Here is a 21,054-nt window from a genome sequence, read left to right as displayed (position 1 = left end):
TTGTGTCGTTGTTTTTTTTTTGGGGGGGGGGGGGGGGGTAATCTTGACCATTTAGACCCCCTTCCCAACTCTAAACACTGATTACTAAGCTAATCATGCATGGCACTAGCTTTTACTAATCACAAGATCTTGTGATGCAATTATAATTCAGCCTACTAGTAGTAATCCACAGTCAGGATTTCCCCATCAAGTAGATGAAAGTAGGTTGTTTATTGCCACCACAGCAGGAATGATACCCAAGGATTTTTTCATAATATTTAAATAGGGGGCAGGTTATGCAGTGTGCACAGGTGATGCGGTTTATTTATTTTGACCCTCACATTCTATAATCAATTGTATTAAATGACTTTGTTTCCAAAAATCTTACTGCCCTTTTATCTCCAAAAGCATTGTCTGAACTTGGGCCAGATACAATATGTAAAAGAAGGTCTTGTCCTAAAAGTCTTCTATGTGCAGTTAAACCTTTTTATTTATTATTCCTTTTTTTCCTCTGTCACTAGTGCTTACTCCTGACCTTCTCTGTACATAGGATCATGTTCCTATTTTTATACCCATTCAAGCAGATTTCTCACTGTGGCAATAAAATCTTAGATCAAACATTGCGTTAATGTAATTATGATTTCAGCAGATAGAATATCACGACATTTAATTGTGACTTGGATAGATGTTATCTTCTTCACTGTAAAATGTGAATGTAAAACTGCTTTCATTACTGCATATTGAGCTTCAACCATTTCATTTACAAGTAACTGGAAACTGGATGGACCCGTTTTTAAGAGCACCGAGACAAATGTAAATTATTACATTTACAAACTATTCATTTAGTTACATTTCATTTACTGGGAAATAAATGGACTTGATGGGAAAGGCAGCTTGCTTAACGCAGGTGGCTGATTTCATTTTTTTCTCTCCGAGTAAAAAAAAAAAATCTGTTTAACTAGACTCCGTTCTTCCACAGAATATTTACATTGTATTTAATTTCAGCCCTAGAGGGAAGCTAATACAAATAAATGTGTTAACACTGACTTGTTAGGAAGTTCTGAATATATTATCATGGTGAAGATGCTCTTGTGTGAAATTACAAATAAAGAAAATCTCTAATGTCTAAAGGCAGCGCAGGACCCTTGTGCTATTGGTCCTGGCTTCCTATCCTCTCCCCAACAATTCTATCTTCCCTCCAGAACACTTATTTCACCTTCTTACCTGAGCATTGCACAGCACACTGTATTTAAGATTATTAAGAGCCGCTCCCATTAGATCCACGGATCTCCCGATCTAGAGAAATGTTATCCTTTTAAAAATCTTTTAAAATTATTTTAAATTTCATTAATCACATGATCCTTTTTCTATATACATATACTGCCATTAATTCATTTTAGGAATTATCATACAATAATTTTAACTATAATGCCAATGTTTTTACTCATCAGTAACGGCGGTTTCCCGTCAGACAGGTGAGAGCGCATAGTGGAAATACCGGCAATTGGTCTAACACTGCCACGTTACCTTTCCCAGTGATTGGTTAACGATTAATTTAAATAGAGCAGGATATTGAAGAGTTCATTCAGGTTCTGATGAAAGGGGCGTGCCCCTGAAACGCGTAGACCGTTCAAACTCACAGGGGCAGAGGACATTTGATCGGTTTCATTCTGTGAGACTCCCGCTGCCAGTGATTCCCATTGCATCATCTTACATGCTTGTATCGATCGATCCTTCTTGTGAGTACATTTTCAGCTGTGTTGCCGTTTGAATAAATGATCTTTTACACGATGGAGGCGCTCTGTTTTTCTTTGTATTTCCCAGCACACTGTATTATACCAGGAAACCCCATTAAGTAAAAACCTGCCAGTAAAGACTTATGGGACTGTCATGCTTATTCTCACTTCACTACTTAGTCACTGACCTGGGAAAAGCAAACTAGCAGAGAAGTGTCAGGACCTGATATGCACATATTGCTTCCAGGTCAATGACTCACAAAGAGTGAGTTCAAAGTGTGGAAAGATTACATATCTTTTTCCAGAAGGCCAACATAGAGGATTTTTGAATTAAAGCTCAACTTATAAACTTATAACCCAATTCCTTCATTATACAATTTACTGTAAAAACCTGGTCAGGTTCAAAGATTTTCCTACATTTTTTAGTGTATCAAATTTTCTGTGTTCAACTCTAACATGCATTAGTCCACTCAGTGGCAGAACTTCCAGGGTCACAGAGGTCGCAGCTGAGAACGGGCCCTGGAGTTCTGCCACTTAGAGGGGGCCAGGACAGGATGAAGGGGCCCCTGGTAACCACTGATTACCAGGATATTTAATATCCCGGTAACCGCTAATGTCGGTATCAGGTCTCTTCCTCTTGTCCAGGCCCTGCGTACTTCACGCTGCACCCCTCACCTTGTTCCGGGCGCAGCGTGAAGTATGATCCAGCCGGCACAGCAGCCAATGAGTGGGAAGTGGGGTTATCCCTGCTCCCTCATCACACAGAACTGCTGCTGAATATAGAGCTGCCTGGGTATGAGAGGCCTGCTGCAGACATGAAGGGGGAGATATAGGGAGCTGGGAATATGAAGGGGGCATGGGAGAGGAGAGTGTGGGGTCAGGGAAAGGAAAGCTGGGGACGTGAAGTGGAAGATGGGGGTCAGCTGGGGACATGGAAGAGGAGAGTGTGGGGTCAGAGAGAGGAGAGCTGGGGCCATGAAGGTGGAGATAATGGGTAGCTGGGGACATGAAGGAGGAGATGATGGGGAGCTGGGGACATGAAGGGGGAGGTACTGGGGTTACTGTGCTCACTCAAATCATCCAGATGCTGGAAAGTTTGTAAATAAGCTCACTGGCAAGGCAGCTCCCAAACAAAACAGTTGGGTAACCAGAAGTGACTCAATGTTCAGAAATAAGGGGTGCCGAACCAAAAGATGGAAGAATTCAAAAGTGCCTTTAACTGTGCACAACTCAGTGAAACTCAGTGAAACTTAATGATGATTTGATTAAACTTACAATATAATATAACTAAATGGATCTCTATATGATTTGATGAAAAGACCTCCTGAGTTTGCAATTAGGAGCAGCATGAGATGTCTGCATACTCAATACAAAGACATGCTATGTAATACTAGGAAGGGAGAAGAAGGGTGAAGAAAGAATTAATCATTGTATTTGTATTTCATTGGAATATGGTTGCCTTAATGCAACACACATTAACATGCAACATAAAGCACTGCAAGGGGCAGCAAAAATGAGATACCTGCCTTAGTGAATAATATCAGTATAAGAGAGTATTATTTGTGAAAACTTATATGTACTCATATGTAGAATCACTTGGTAAAAGTTCAGTCACCTTAAGCGTAAATAAACGGTAACAAACAATGTTTCCTTTTTGCTTTCTTTTGGTCAGTTGAACATTTAGTTGAAAGTGTTTTGTTATATCTGTTTAATAGGTGCAAAAAATACCTATTGATCATGTCAGAAATTCATCACTGGACTACTGAATGATTCCATTCACACTGATCATTTTGTAGCACGTGTTCTGCTGAAAAATCGCTCAAACATAAAGCTTAATGTAGCTCAAGGTAGCTCTTCCAATGCATTTCAATGGAGATGTTCACATCTTGAAGCTCAATGTCGCCTGTAGCTTGTAGCTGAAGCTTGTAGCTTCTTGGCCCCAGTAGACTTCAGTGGTGAAGCTCAATGTCACTCATTAGCGGCATTTTGGCACTACAAAAGTGTCACTTTTGCCCAGAAATTAAATCCAGGAACACTCTCTATGGAAGCAGGAAACATGAAAAGGAATTAGGTCACAACAAAGACCGCTTTTAATTGGATACTGCCCAATGTAGCAGCTACAAAGTCCCTGTGGTAAAATGCCAAATAAAGCGCTATGCAGCACTTCAAAATGTGCACTGTAGCTCAAAGAAGCTTGATGTAGCTCAATGTCGCTGACATTCGCTCTGCTCTGCTTATTTTGTTGTAGCTCAGTGTGAATGGGGTCTTATGTGATGGGAGAGTGAGCGGGTCTGAGTAGTTTGGCAAGAGAAAACTGGGCATGGCTGACAACACTCACTCCACAAAAATGCTGTGTGTTATCAGTCTATAACAGGACATAGGATCCAAGAGCATTTCTTGCAGATCAACAGGTATTTTTTTTTTTGCAAGGACTTTAAATAGATACAAATTGTACATGTATTAAATAGAGGTACTGCATATTTTTTGTTATCTTGCCCTGACATACACTTTAATTAATGTTCACAAGATTCTATGAAACTGTTTAGAAAACTTTCTAGCACTTTCCAAGTATCAAATTGTGTCCATGTGCAGTCAAGTTGAATCTAATGGCAGTTATGTTATGCAGTTAATAAGTGCATGTATGAAATAACACATAATGACTTTGTAAAAAGCATTAATATCATTTGTACTCTGAAGATAAATCTATTTTATTCAACTAATTTTCCTCTAGGGGTTTGGCAGCCCATCTGGTGAATTTTGGCTGGGGAACGAGTTTATATTTGCAATTACAAGCCAAAGGCAGTACTCTCTGAGAGTTGACTTAATGGACTGGGAAGGCAATCAAGCACACGCACAGTATGACAGATTCCACATAGGAAATGAGAAACAGAATTACAGGTAAGGAATGGGATGTCATTGAGCTATAGATCTAGGAACCAAAGCTGCCCACAGGGTTAATTTAAAACTTTGAAAGGACTGATAAAATAAGAGTCCAAGGGAGAAGTGAGACAGACAATTTATGGGCTCGTAAAAAGCCTATGACATGATTCAGCAAATGCAGCAAGTGTAAAATAGAACCTTCTAAGATGGGAATAGGTTATGCACTGGAGCCTTGATATTCCAATGGAATTATGATTACATTTAAAGCTGCTTTTAGACTCAACTACAAATGGTAGCTTAAGTGGTATGAATCTGTTGTACCTAAGTGCTTCTGGATTTCAAATTTTGCCCTATGCCCCATCCAGTGTCAGACTTTGACACTGGATGTGTTTCAGTTAATGGTTAAGGAAGTGTAGGTCCATCCTAAGTTAAAATTGAAGCAAGCTATTTCTGTCTGTTTGTGCCGGTTTTGATTTTTCTGTTTTTACTTTTTACATTAAATTACACCCTTGTCATCACAGGGGCAATAGCTTACAGATTTTAAGAGAGAGAGAGAGAATTGATTTTCAAGATTCACCTTCCATTGACTTCAATGGACTTTGCATTAAAGTTTGCAATATGCAGACTTTTTGAAGAGTTCACCGAACCTCCCACAAAAAAAAAAAGACACGCTTGGCTTATCACTAGTCACCAGTATTGCCTGTGGTCTCCCTGCAGGTGACCCTTCCCCAATTACTGAATGGTCTTGGGAGAGACAGAGCTTTAGCATCCTTATATCAGAGCTTCCAACATGATCAATAGTTGTGACACAGTAGTGACATTGCCAAAGCTCACTCCAATTCTCCTAGCAGTCAGAGGCAGCTGTGCCGTAGATCACACACTGCAAATATACAACTATGAGGCTGTAGATACAGTTGTAGGCTCCCTCACATACCAGGAGGTGCACTGATATTTTTCAGTAGGAATTCCAGAAAAATGGTACAATGTTATTGTACGGCTTAGGCACCATTAACATTTTTAAATTTTCCCAATGTTTCAAATCTTAACTTTTTGAGTTTAGTTCCACTTTAATATGTACATATTGAGCATACCAAACACAAGGCATTCAGTACTGCAACAGCAGAGACTGTGCTGGAATCTGTTGTTTCCCTGTAGAAACTTTTGGCTTAATGCAGCAAAAGAACTGTAGGGCTAGTTATGTGCAAGAGGTGTTTAAATGAGTCAGAAGGCTCACTAAAGTTCAGGAAACATGAAATTATCCCTCCTTTCAGTTGCTTGTTGGTCTGCGCAGTTAGAAAGGAAAGCTGTAAATTTTAAGACATCATGCTTGCTCCAATAGAACATTCTACCATTAGGTTTTCCTAAAATAATTGTACCATACAAGGGGCAGCACTTAGATAACAGCGTGTTATCATTCAAGTGTGCCTTGGGCAGCACAGTGTCTTAATACAGCTCTGGTAATACAACCCTGACACTCACGGGGTAAAATAGCTTGTTTCTCCTTATATTTCATTGACCTGTGTAGCCTGACTTCTCTATTAAACAAAGCTTACTCCTCACGTCAAACACAGCTAAATCATTTGGAGTCTGAAATGATCAAGCAGCAGCCAGGTTTCCCAATCCTTTATTTAACACAACCTTCCTTATCTGATGATCAGTTCTCTTTCTTGAAGTATCAAGTATCGGTCACTTGAAAACGAATAAACCATTTCCAAGTTGAAGGGTTTACATCTCCACTTTAATAACGTCTACTTTAAAGACAATCAATTCTTAAGCCCTTTATAATACAAAATGTCTTTGCCCCATGAAAAGGTTACTATAGGGACCCAAATCTCTAGGCATCTATGAAGAAGCAATTTTTTTTCTCATGCTGCAATCTCTAAAGCTTTCAAAAATGACAGCTTAAGAGCTCCTGGCACGTCAGAAACCTGGATCTGAATTTTAAAATACCTACCCCTTTGAACTGCAATTGCTTCCTTAGCCTGTATCTAAGAAACTATTCTGAAGAATCTTTTGGAGTCACTGGGGCAAACAAGAACATTGAAAAGCTGACGGCCTTGTGAACGGGGCAGCATTGCTTCTTTATTTCACACCGATGTCACTGTCACTTGTGATAGAGCTGGCAGCAAAGAGAATATTTATCTCTCTTTCACAGCTCACAGTAAATGCAGGTCATGTTTGGCATGAAACACACATTAGTGTAGAGGAGTGTAGTCTGTGAACTTATGGTTAATTAAACCTTAGAGTGGATCTGAACTCAAAAAGTGAAAGTTTGCTATGTTATCGGGAACTCCTAGAAATGTTGATTGTACCTAGAAAATCTACATTTTATGTGGCATTTCTCCATAAATAGAAACGTTAACTTCCAATGCCTAGGAATTCCTATGCCTACAGCCTCATAGATGTATATGCTATGCGGGTTGTGCGTTGTGAAGAGGTTGATGCCCTGACGACATCCATAAAGGGTCAGAGAAAAAAGGAGAGCACCAGCTGCCAGGAGAATAATGAATAAGGTAAGTATAGCTGTCTATTCTGTTCCCCTAGACAAAATTGGAATTTAAAGGATATGTGCACTTTAAAGCAATGTGCCCTTATGCTTTTTGCCCTCTAACCCTGACCTAAACAATTCTACTCATCCCCTCCATGGATATGTACTTATCAAGATCCGACAGGCATGGTTCCTCTATCGTTTACATCCAGCACCGCAATGCTCCCTCTGCTGGCTGCAACTGCACATTACAGTCTAATAGACTTCTATAAGGCTATCTCCCAACCAGAAGAGGGAGACTTGCAGTGCATGATGTCAAGAAACAGCAGAGCAGTGACCCTCACATCTCGGTAAGTATCGATCTGCGTAGGGTGGTGGTGGGATTGTTTAGGTCATGGCAGGGGAGGCAAAAATAATAAGTGCACTTTGCGGTTCAGCCTTAATGATTTTGCAATTAATTCAATGCTGAATTAAATGGTTTATTTTATATATAAGGTGATGGTCAGTGGTAAAAATTATTAGATGAGGAAGCATGTTTACTCTGAACAACTACTGACTATAATGAGAAAGCAAGTGGACATTAAAACTGAAATTATTGCACTTCATGAGCAAATGTAGCTGAAACAGAGGGGGTGATTTACTAACCTAAACACACGCACGCACCAGGTGCGTGTGATTTTTACACAGCAAAGCGTATTTATCAACCAAAAAGTCTCTATAAGCATATTTCCACTAATGCCATATATGGAAAAATCATGCACATGATGCATATATAATGCTGCTTCACAGTTTAGACAAAAATGGTTAGCTCATGCATTTACATTCCTGCATTTATCAACGCAAGCAACACAATGTAGAGCTAATTTACACAACATCACCTTGCAATTCAGGGCAGGGCTTTGCACAACACACCTGCTGGGTGTGTACACACTACAAAGGTGTTTAGATTCCACCCATAGATCATGCTGGGAGGGAACACACTACAGAGGTGTATACACGTTCGTGGTGTGTTTATAAGGTTAGTAAATCAACCCCAGAGTGTTGCTTAAAGTGACACTAAACTCAGGAATTACATAATTAAAATGCATTCAAGTACCATTTACTATTAACAAAAATGTATCTTATTTGTGTATTACTTGGCTGTAGATCCTCCAATCATCTCTGAATTGGTGCTAACACTGTCCTTCCTTCTGGAGGGTGGCTACTTTTGTTCCCCATGGTCCCTGTGTGTGTTGCAAAGTAGCCACCTCTCCAAGTTCATTCCTGCGATGAACTGCAATCTCAATAAAAATTAGTAAACTAAACATGAGATTGTAGTCCTTCACAGGAGTGAGCTTGGAGCGGTGGCTACTTTACAACACACACAGGGACCATGGGGAACAAAAGTAGCCCCCCTCCTGAAGGAAGAACAGTGTCAGCACCAATTCAGAGATGATTTGAGGATCTACAGCTGAGTGATAAATAAATAGGATACATGTTTGTTAATAGTTAAGGTACTCAAATTAATTTTTTAGGATTTAATTCCTGGATGGGCTTTCAGGGCACATTCACACCCGCCTGGTCTGCTGTGGTGTGTTCAAGAGACATGTTAATGTGTGTTGCATTAAGGCAGCCCTTTCATTTAAATTGGCTCTCTAATGCACCACAATGGACTAAAAACTGTGGATGCAGAATTTTCGGCAGTGAAATGTACAGTATACTCCAATACAGGTGCATTCGGGGTATCATTTGGAATTAATTGCACTAATGCATGTAAGGGGTGTTATTGGCCATTAATTTCCTACTGAAACTGGAAAATTGTATTGGTTGCGCATTCACACAGTTCTTTCATTGAATTCCAGTTATGAAGCACATTGTTGGCTAACTTACATAAATTACATTGGCTGATGGTCCTTTACCCAATTGAGAAAATGATGTTGAGACTTCCTAAGTTCCAAAAAGTTATGTAAAACTAACATGTTACATTCTCTGTATGTTGACACAGATGCTTAGCAACACATATAAATACAAAATCACATATAAATACCAATTCTCTTGTGGAACTTTTTTCCTTCTAGTTAATCTATACCAATAAACCATGCATCTGTTTATGTTGGAACACTTACTGTAATATTTTTATTATTTTATATGTATTTGTTTTATCTTCTAATGGGCTTAAAGTCAAAATAACAGTTAAAATTTGGAAAGGGTTTGCATAAACAGTTTCCTTAAACTTATCACAATAAACCCCATTCCATAACTGCTTTGCAGAAGGTTACAAAGTTGATCCTGAAAAATGTTTTTGATGAACTCACGCTGTTTGTTGAACCATTTTTCCTGCTATTCGGATTCACTCACCGTGACTTGTGTTTTGTTATTAGAAGAATATAAGGGTTATGACTCTAAATTGCTATTAAATCTTAAATTAAGTGCTTTGTTTTTACCGGGAGAATGTTTGTAGAGGAAACTCTGAGTTGGAGCATAAAAAGGAAGATATTTTATAATATCTCTTTTGTATTAGGAATTCAGACCGCTTAGGGCTTCTGTTTTCCTGTGTAAATAGTACCTATTAAAGTCTATTTATTTTCACATTTAACACTTAACATGATTCAATATGTTGTATGCCAGGATAATACAAATATATTGCTTGCATTGCTACATCCATTACTTGCAATAAAGAAAACGCCTGTTCACAAGCCTGCTTATGTGACAAAAAGCCTAGGCAAAGTTCTCTAGCTTCTAGGGCTGCAGCCAACGAATCGATTAATCAATAATAATCGATAATGAGAATAGTTGTCAGCGATTCTCATTATCGATTCGTTGGTTGGATCCCCTAGCTCTCTCCTCCACCCTGGGAGGAGGGCACAGCAGCAGAAGGTGTGTGCAATAACCAGCCTGCTATTGGCTATTGCAATTTGAAATGGCCAATAGCAGGCTGGCTATTGCATCTGCCCACTACCTGCTCTATTTACATCCGGCTGCTGTCTGCGGAATCTTGCCACTGGCAGCAGTCATTCCCTGGATGAAGATAATCAAGTGCCATGTGCTCACAATACAATAATTTAAAAAATCATATAAGGTGGGAAAAAAAGTCATTTTCCATTTCAGCCTGACAAATTCTGCTGCAGGAGGTGTGTTGCAACGTCATTCATTTCAATGGCACCCCAAACTTGCCTCCCACCCACAGTGTGATCGCCTACACTGGAAGGCGCAGTACCGCAATGCCGTGCTGTGCAATGCGATTGTAAAACATTGTGCATGCAGTTTTATTCTGAAGTAAACTTTGGTTTGTAACACTGCATTTGTTTATTTTATTTTACATTAAGGATGGCATTTATTCAATTTTTCTTTATTCGTTTTATCGATTAATCAAAAAAATACTCTGTTAACGAATCAATTATGAAAATAATCATTAGTTGCAGCCCTACTAGCTACCAGCAGTATTGCAAATGTTTTATGTCATTAGAGACTGCAGATTGTCTACCGTTTTCAAACAGACAGACCTTGGCTGATAGGATTGCAGTGCAGCAAAAAGATCAGCAAAGACCATTGTGCAGATCTAAGTAGGGAACACAGCCTGCTTATGTAATGAACAAAAATATGTTAGACAAATCTATATATCATTATATGGCTATGCACAGAACCAAGGTTTATAACATCAACATAAACAGATAAAATTGTCTGTATTAAGATTATCTCTTTCACATATATATAGGGGGAAAAAAATCACCAATACTATTATTCCCCTTCAGTATAGTGATTCTGTGCATAGTCTGCTAATTGTGAATGAACTCTTCCTGAATTCAGTTTACTGAAAAATAATTTCTCTTACCCTCTCCGATCCCAAAATAAGAGCATAGGATTATAAATGTTACCCAGCACCCCTAAGAGACCCTGCTACTTAAATGTTTGCCATTTTCAATATATATATATATGTGTGTGTGTGTGTGTGTGTGTGTGTGTGTGTGTGTGTGTAATTTGTTCCTATTCACACAGCATTCTGAAAAATAACTTTAAAAAAATGTCTTGTTTTGTTAAATCAGGCAAGATGGCTGATTCTAGGTTTTTCTTAGCCTTTTCACAATGGTCTGTCCTAATGCAAAGGAGTGAATTTGAGGATTGTGTTTATCTGGCAAGCAGGGCTGGTCAGGGCCGGTGCTAGACTTTTTTGCGCCCTAGGCAAAACAAGCACCTCCCCTCCTCTGGCGCAACCCCCAATTCCCCTCCCATGCGGACCCATTCTCCTGTCGGCTAGCTTCCACACGCGACAGGTGGATGTAAGCAGCTGGGAGCAATAGCCAGAGTGCCACTGGTACAGATAGATAGATAGATAGATAGATAGATAGATAGATAGATAGATAGATAGATAAATAGATAGACATAGAGCAGTAACAATATATCATCTTTGTACTCCCATTCTTTGGGCTTATTATATACTGAAGTGCACTAGCTGCTTAGCTGCTTTGTACATTATAGAACTTGTGTGCTGCTGTAATTAATCCAGTGATGATAGACAGATAGCATACAAGTGCTGATATTTCCTGTGTGAGGTCTTATGTTACATGTACTTTTATATTATGTTACATGTTGTAGAATGGTAATTGATCAGGTTGTACCACATAATGAATGTACTCATGAACTATACATGGTCAACTAGTTCAGCATTCCTCTTTTTTATGTGCCCCTTGATGGCAACGTGTAGCTTTATCTCAAGCATCTCCTAAATTCTGATTGTAGGTTATTTGAGCTGCACAATAATTAATTAAATGGAACCTGTAGTAAGAGATATGTGAAGCAGACATTGCTTAACTCCTCTTCTGAAAATGCAAGTTGCTTGTCTGTCTTTCTGTACTTGTGGCTGTAATAATTTTGCAAGCATAGAGATTAGAAGTTCAGATTTAGCTTGCTGCGCACTTGTTCTTAGTTGGGCATTAAGGCAGCGAAGAAACGCCATCGGGATCCAGGCCAATAGCATTTTCAGAGACAGGTCAGTAATGGCAGGCTACACATTTCACATTTCGTTTTTCTAAATCTTTTGTTTCCTTAAGTTTTGAATCTCATTTAGGAACAGATTGATTTACTAAAGGCATTTAGGCAGTTCACTTCACAAAGGAATTTTTCCCTTAGCTTAGTGAATGTGGTGAAAATTGATTTTGCAAAGAACACCCAATCACGAGCAAGGAAAATACTTTTGCTTGTATGTGATTGGATGATGGAAGTCACCTAAGGTTACCTCGTCCACTAAGTGTATAAGCCGAGGGGGGCACTTTTCAGCAAAAAAAATGGGCTGAAAAACTCGGCTTATACTCGAGTATATACGGTATGCAAAATCTCAAGGCATCCCATTCTCAAGGCAATCTAAAAAGTGGGGCCCCATGCAAAAACTCAAAAAAGATGGGCTTCTCCCTTCACATCAGAGTTCCCCCTTCAAATCAGGAGCCCCCTTTCACTTCAGAATCTCTCCTCTCACACTAGGAGTGCCAACTTCACATCAGAACCCCCCCCCCTCACATCAGGAACTCGCTTCACATCAGAAGCACCCCCTTAACATCAGGACTCCCTTTACATCACAGTTACCCTTTACATCAGAAGCCTGTTTGCACAATGGAAAGGCATGTTGCTGTACAAAAAAGGCACCCCTGGGAAGGCCAGAAGGCGTTCCGGGGTGCCACGGCACACTAGTTGAGAAAAGCTACATTAAGGTAAGGGAGATTCCCCTTGCAAACTAAAAAGTCTCTTTAAAACTCAACAGCTTATTTGCCTTTAGCACATCAACCCTAGAATGTCTGAAAGAAATTAACGACTGCTGTGCTCTCTTTAAAAAAAAAAAAAAACATAGAGTTTTGGGAATCCTATGCCAAAGGTGTACCCTCTATTAAATGTTTTTTTGTTAATAAAAATGAAGTATCAAATATCGCCAAAATAATAAATTAAATTTTTTTATTATACGCTAAATAGGGCAAAATTTTAACAAATCAATAATTGCAGAGTATGTGAAGGTAGAAGTCACGGTGCCAGAAAGAAGATATGCCACTTGAATTTTTACAGTGATGAATTACTTAAATTCCCACTGTGGGCTTTAACTTATATGCATGAAGTGCAACCTTAAAGCCGTACTGAGTGACATCCAAATTAAACTGACATGACTAAATGGCAGCATTTATTACAAGGTGACAGCTCCATGGGAAGTATGATGGATTGGTTTAAAAGTGTGTGGTGGTCACAAAAGAAGATTTAGAGCTACATTTTGTTTATTGATTAACTGAACGCTGGGCAATAGACATTAATCAGTTGTTTGTTAATTTGTAATTATCAAGACGTGTTATTCGAAATAAAGAGCCATACAATTAAAGCAAAACTGCACTTTTCTCTAATTTGCTGAAAAATTAGGTTATTCTAGCACAGGAAAGTGAAATAAGGAATTTTGTAAATAGTGTTTATTACTACATGCTTATACGAGGGCATTGGAGTCATTGGAGTCACTCATATAGGCATCGGTGTCAACATTATAAGCAGTTACTACATGATTCTGCGTGTTGGAAACTAGGGATGCACAGATACTTTTCGAGTACCAGTGCAGATACTTGGCATTTTCATGAGAACTACCAGGGTTGCAGCAATTGCAGCTGGGACCTGGCTCTGGCACTCCACCACTGTCCTGAAATCATTAGTCTGTATTGTTTTAGAAAAACTGTCACGTGATAATAAACAAAAATGTATCAGTACTCGTACTTGTAGGTACTCGTACTCGCAAAACTGGTATATGTGCATCCCTTTATTTATATTTATAAAACCAAAATCATACATTAAAACAGAGATGTACAAATCCCATGAGCTCAGTGTGCTCCTTACAGCTGCCTCATAATTTATGAATTTTTCTCTAGTGTAGTCTTGGAGCTCAAAAGTATCGGTACATGTACTCGTACTTGTACCGAATACTGTACTTGGTATCTGTGCAACCCTATTGGAAACCTTTGGTGAGAACCACATTGCTCAGTACTCATAAATTGGAACACATATCTTAATTGTTTTGGAGAAGGTGAGGCAGCCATTTTCACGACACATGGGTATGGGCATGGGCATTGACATTCTTTACTAGCATCAGTTATACTTTCTATGGTAAGTGAATGCATACTAAAGCTTAACTCCAGTAAAAAATGTTTTGCAGGTTATAGCACCCATCATACATATTACCTCTAATATTGTTGCTTTATATGGTTATATCAAGAATGTATTCATGCAAACTTGATATTTTCTGTTATTTCTGTTACGCTGCCATGTATTCAATGCATATCATTATGTGATGGTATATTCCTGGCAACTAGTGGTAGATTAGTATTCTAGTATATACTCCCAGCTCTTCTTAACTAATTTCTCTTCACTTTCTGACTCACTATGTTAAGAGGAGGATTCTATACAGGGTGTTACAAAGCTACAGGTAGAAATGTCTTTCCACATCTAAGAATGACAAGGAATCAACAAGAAATGACATCCTTTGTATTGCCAAAGTCTGAATAAACTATAAACTACAAAGGATTTTACTCTTCTTGGGGAGTCGGACCCTGCCAGGGGATACCATCAGCTCAGTAGGTTGTCATACTATTCGTGCAGACTAGTCTCAGGAGCTATGCTCAAATACATAAATCGGTGGTTGAGACAGAATACTTGCAGAGATACTGAAAGGTCCCCTTTAAGTTATATCTTTAGGAATGTTCTGATAAGTAACAGGTAATAAAACATAGTAACAAAATAGGCAAAAAAAGCAGAAATCAATCAATTTTAACCCTGAGGTAATAGTTCAGAAGTTCAGTTGCAAACACCAATGAGGCCGCTGCCAATTTTTCTTGCTAACAGGGATAAACATGCCCTTATTGCAAAGCTTTGCAGAATGAGTTGTACTTAAGCTGTACAAATAAAAAATAATAATAAATATTATATTTAGGCACCGTGATAAAACTATAAAGCCAAAAGGATGTTGTTGGGATCCTGAATGTCAATGACAGACAGATAGGTGGAAAGAGCATTCAGCTTTGTTAATGGAATATGAAAACTGAAAATCTTTACATTCCATGAGGTTTTATCATTATGGTCTTCCAGTTCTCTCTGATGTTGATCAAAGCCTCTAGGATAGCTGTTGGAAGTGGGGGAAGGGTGGAACGGGGCAGAACTGTGAGATCTTGGGGCTCAAGGAAAACTGTATCACTTGCTAATTTACTCACATTCTGTATAGAGTTCAGGACCCAGGATTCAAATTAAAGTTGGTTCAACTTATCTTTATGTGTTCCAGTTCCTCCTCTTTTATTCTCCATAACAGAAAATCAATAACCCTATTATGCAATAAATAAAAAAACAGAAGGAACAGTGGAAGTCCCCCCCATTATTTCCATAGCAGGTATTTAGACCTGGAAACACAAATGCAAATATCTCACCAACTGATTTACTTTAAGACATGACTGGCAAAAAGTTTAACTCTTCACCACTTACCAAAAAGTTAGTTATTCGTTTTGGGTAAAGTGACTGTTCAGTAAGTTATTTTGTAATGTATTAAGTTCTTTTCTAAAAAATACATTTTTTAATAATGAACAATATAGACAGGTATACATAATATACCATATTTTAATATTCCATATTTGCCATTTGCATCCAGCAGGAGCTTTAAGAGAGTCTATATAGGAGCTGAAATCCCAGATAATAGCTATTGTGCAAAACAAAATGGGTCACAAGATGGACAGACCTGCTATCAGAGGCACCAAAGTCTTAACACATTAAATCAGCTTACTAAAAAGTATAAAGGTGGTGCTGGGCTTTCTTATAAGAGAGCTAAGCATGTTTTAAAACACAATATGATGAATACAGCCTGTAATAAATGTTCATGTTTAAAATAAAGATAAAAATATAACAAAGAAAAGAAGCAGTTGGGTTTTTTTGGCACCAAATGACAAGTCCAATGAACAGAAGATTGTGTGTGTATATATTAAAATATATTATTTATTGTAACCATACAAAAAGGTTTAAAAAGACATTGGTATGTAAATATATTAAATAGCCTCCTAACACCCGCTATGTTCCACTATAGAGGCTATGATGTACATGATTAGAAATCTAATGACATGATTGAAACAATGCAATGAGGTGATACAATGTGAGATAAGGACATATATAGTTAGGAAAAAATTCAATCCATTATGCAATGTTGCAAAAACCTCAAATGGAACCAGATAGACGGATGATAATGCGATACTTGCAGTGCTCTATGCGTTTCGCGCCACACTGCGCTTTATCAGGAGAAGGAGGTGGTCTAAGGATCATAGAAAGAAGCAACATGAGTACTACAACATTAATCATACTGAATAATGTAATGTCGTTACAACAAATATGCCAATCATTCTTACCCCCTCAGTGCAAAATCATCATATGCACAAACCAATATGCAAGGCGGATCAGGGAGACACGTGATCCCAGGTTGGAGGAGATTGGAAAACCCAGTCAGGGGCTCCTCATAAGAGGTACAGATAGAGAAGTAGTAGAGGAAAATAACGTCATGCACAGGGTAGGTCCATCTAAGATAAACCACACATATAAAATGTATAAAAAAGGGGAGCACTGCATCAGAAAGGGCCTCTCTATTTGTGTCAATCAGGCATTATTAATCACTAAGTCCCTCATTCAGTGCCCAGAGAATGGCTAGGAATGGGAGAGTATGTAAATCAACCAGGTAAGTACGTATAATACTGCAGAGGTTGTCATAAAGAAAGCAATGAAAAGGGGTTATATTCGTTTGAAAGCATTGTGGCTATAAAGGCCATCACTTACCAATCGAAAGACACAACATAGGGAGAGCCTGTCAGCGCAGTGAAGCCTCAGGACAGCCTGCTGATGATCTCCAGCACCAAAAGCCGCCGGTACTTGTGGGGCCGTCTCCAGCCACACACTGCAAGTATCAGTGGCGACGTGCGGGCATAAGAAGGCGGCGTCTGACGTACCAAGGGTTGGCACCTAATTACTCAGGATCTGCACACCATAATATACTTTGTTCTTAAAGATAAAAATACATATATAACATTGATAGATTTTTGTATGTAAACATTTTTTTAAACAAACTTGGCCAAAAGCCTTTGAAGTTTCCTATTACCAGGTTGGGGCTGGTTTATAAATCTTCCGCCCAGCATATAGCTGGGTAATTGCCGTTCACACAGCACTACCGCCAGGTGATGGCACTGAGGAGCAAAATAATTTCCTATGCTTCTCGGCTCGATCTGGTGGCTGATTTATTATTTAATCCCATAGTGTCTGTTAAGTAGATGATATGTCAGAAATGCTAAGTTTATTATGATCATTATCAAGCAAGTGTCTTCATGCTGAGAAAGGACACTGCATTTAGTGATCTGGGTTTGGATGCATATTATTCTATATAATTCACACTTTGCCTGTCATCATCTTAGTCATCAACCAAATGTAGCTATCGGTTGGTCTTGTGACTAATGAATCAGTTTTCCTGTGTTTATTTTTTTCTAGAATTCAATTCCATCTGATGAAAAGCCAAACAGTTAAAATTCAACTTTTCAACCAATATCAACACAAAATCACTTGATACCCTGTTAACAACACAGTAGTAACAGCACATCATTATGCTTGTCAAAACAAAAGGGCCAGCCACTCTGAGTGATAAAAAGCTAATCCTATGTGGTCCTGTTTTGGTGTCTCTTCAGTTTATTATTTTAAACTGCCATCATATCGTAACAATTGCTGAATATTAATAGGAGGTGATCACACAACATGACTACTGGAGATTAAAGAACAAGTAGCAGTTCTACAACATCAGCTTCTCATTTTTATTAAACTAGTGGAGTCTTGGCAGATGTACGACTGCAGACTTCTAGGTCTGTGGGATTAATCCTAATGTTAAGCAAGATAATTGTTGCTCATCAATATATATATTGAGAAAACCTAGGTATGCCTGTCAGCATACAGTAAGTGCCACCAAAGGAAGAAGCTGGGAAAGTCATAGGCAAATCTGAGTGGTGTATCTAACTAGGGAGTCATTGGGATATACTTTTGGCAGTTCAGAGTTGCCCATGTCAGTTCTGTAACCTTTGGTGCTTTATAAATAATGCAAATATTTCATATGGCAGTGTTTCCCACTACACGATTCTAAAATCAAGATGTTGGTGAATCCTCTTGGAATAGGTACAATTTTTGAACAACAATGATGGATAGTGTTTATAATAAGAGAGATTTGCTTGTGAATATGAGATTTGACCCTTAAATGAAAAATACTTGCCTGTCTTACTTGCTCTTGGCTGGCATAGGTCAAAACTAAAACAATATCCTATTGCAATAGAAGAAATCTTGTATTCACCTTTCCGGTGGCCCATGTCTTCAATCTTCTCTCCATTCCAGGGCTGCAGTCTCTGCCAGACTCTTCAGCATTTAACACAACCAGCAGTGTTGGATACTGACTATGGTGGTTCCACCCTAGGAGCCCTATGTATCTGCTGTGTTCTAGAATGGAAAACAAAAGGGAACAGAGCGCCACCTCCGTGTGTAAAATCATTTTATTAGGATAAATAAAACAAGGGATAAATGTACTTACAAGCAAACGTTTTCATCAGGCTTTAACAACAAACGAGAGGCCACACTGTCTGTTAACCCAACATGGTATCACCCTGACTATGTGTGTTTCTAAATGCACAAAACTGTCTATCGATATGTAAAAGAAATAACAGTGTAGATTGCTGATCCAGATTGCCTTTGGGGATCAATAGTGATTTTTCCCTGTTACAGAAAATTAGAAAACAGGGTCTTACTCTGGAATAACGGTTAGTTTAAGGTTTTGTGCATATTCTTCATCTTCATTAGGACTTCCTAATGTGCAGACAATGCCTAGTTCACAGTCAAAGAAAAACATAGTTGTGCAGGTATGAGCTGATAATGGTTGATCATTCATGAGTAGACACTGGTGGTGCTGTCCTGGGTGGACACTTGTGTGCAACTGTGGGTGAACACTGGCCGTGCATGTACGGGTTGACATGGTGGTGCATCAGTGGGAGGACAATGGTGGTACGGTCCTGGGTGGAAACTGGGGTGCAGATTTGGGTGGACACTAGTGGTAAATCTACAGGTGGAAACTGGTGGGGCATCTATAGGTGGGAACTGATGGTGCAGCTATGGGTGGACATTGGTGGTGGATGTATAGGTGGAAACTGGTAATGCATCTATTAGTGAACGCTGATGGTGCAGCTATGGGTGGACTCTGGTGGGGCATCTCTGGGTGGGCACTGGTAGCTTTATCTGTTAAACACAAGGAGCCACCAATTTATCAATAAGTGATTGTTCAGCTGCAGTTTTATAGATTTACATATTTTCTAGAATAATGCTATGTATAGTGCTTTTATGGGGAGCTGTATAAAATGCAGCTGAATGTAAATTCTTGTCCATCTATTCAAAGAAAAAAGAAATTACATAAACAAATCTTGAGTTGGCAGCTCTACAGGGAGCATGCTTAGGAAAGGTGGAGCATAGCTTGAACTGGCTGCTTGTGGTTAACAAATGCATGTGGTCAACTGCTGCATATAATCCACTACACTGTTAATACTCTGTTCTAATGCCATTCCTTAAATGCTCTTGCTAATCTGCAATCTCAGCTCTTTTCATCTGTTCCATAACTCTTGTTACACAGATACAGTCGTAGCAGCCAAATCCAGGAGGTGTTAAATACATGTTATCATTTCCAGCTGACTACTGTAATGAAGCAGTACAATTCCTAGGTGGCTCACAGCCTCAGAGAAATGCTGTGCTAATGACACTTAACGTTTTTCAGCAGTGCTAATTCTTAGCTTGCTTGCTGTGATTTGTCATGGCTTGTATTACAACTGCAGCGACAAGTCCAGAAAGGAAGCCCTACTAATGTCAAATCCAGACAACAATTACAGCTGCTATTGCCATTCGGGAAAGACAGCTGCCTCTCCATTTACCTTCGTTTGGATTTATTATAACTCACTGCAGCCAGTATCAGTAGCAATTTCACAGGGCTTCTGAGAGGGACTGCAGCCTCTTATCACTTGATTCTGTGCTGCATAACCTTCCCCTCTGAGAACCACAGCTCAGAAGTTGGGGAACCTTGGCATTTGTTGTAGGCTCATATTCACAACAATTCATACAATTATACTGCTGCTGGAGTTAAGATTTTCAGTCGAATATTGTGATCACAATTTCCTGGACACACTGCAACAGGATACTTATAAAAGGTGATTGGGCCTATCCATCTAAATATACCTGTCTCAAAATCTCTCAGTTGAAGATCAAGAATGGAAGAGATTTTTATTTTGCTTTGCTCATTGAGGGCCTTTGTCAATAGGCATCAGTTGGACATAAGTCTGATGGGAGAATACGAAAACCCCAACACATTAAACAAATGCACATCACAGATTTATTGTGAAGACAGAGTCACACAAATTAAAAGCATTACAAACATTTTGGGACCTCTCAGGGTCCCTTCCTCAAGCTGACATTGTGGTCATTAAGTCACATTTATTGGGCCTATGTCACAGTTATTGGGCCTCTCCATTGAAAATATATCAGTCTCTAAATTTCTCCAATAATATCAGTTGAAGATCAAGGATGGAAGAGATTTCTTATTATATTTTGCTCAATAAGGGCTTGTGTCGACGGGCATCAGTTTGACATTAATCTGATGGAAGATTATGAAAACCCAAGCACATCAAATAAATGCATTTTACACATTTATTGTGAAGACAGCGTCATACAAATTAAAAGCATACCAACATTCTGGAACCTCCCAGGGTCCCTTCCTCGAACTGACATTGTGGCCATTATGTCACCTTGAGGAAGGGACCCTGTAAGGCCCCTGAAATGTTGGTATGCTTTTGATTTGTGTGACTCTGTCTTCATAATAAATCTGTGATATGCATGTATTTGGAGTGCTGGTGATTTTGTATTATTTCATCTGGTCTTGGCATGGCACCATCCGAT

At 39.0% G+C, this 21,054-nt stretch overlaps 1 protein-coding gene across 4 annotated transcripts in view; it reads left to right on the top strand.

Annotated features, from left to right (window-relative positions):
• ANGPT1 (angiopoietin 1) overlaps positions 1–21,054 on the top strand; it is a 237,483-nt gene that overhangs the window by 193,618 nt on the left and 22,811 nt on the right. For all 4 annotated transcript variants that reach the window (XM_018570749.1, XM_018570726.1, XM_018570734.1 and 1 more), the window contains one exon: positions 4,447–4,613. In XM_018570749.1, the coding sequence (XP_018426251.1) occupies positions 4,447–4,613 (167 nt within the window). The remainder of the gene's footprint in view (positions 1–4,446; positions 4,614–21,054) is intronic.

This window comes from Nanorana parkeri, unplaced genomic scaffold (genome assembly GCF_000935625.1).
Source record: "Nanorana parkeri isolate BGI_ZX_2015 unplaced genomic scaffold, ASM93562v1 scaffold39, whole genome shotgun sequence".
NCBI classification, from domain to species: domain Eukaryota; kingdom Metazoa; phylum Chordata; class Amphibia; order Anura; family Dicroglossidae; genus Nanorana; species Nanorana parkeri.
This window is presented reverse-complemented; position numbering and strand designations above follow the sequence as displayed.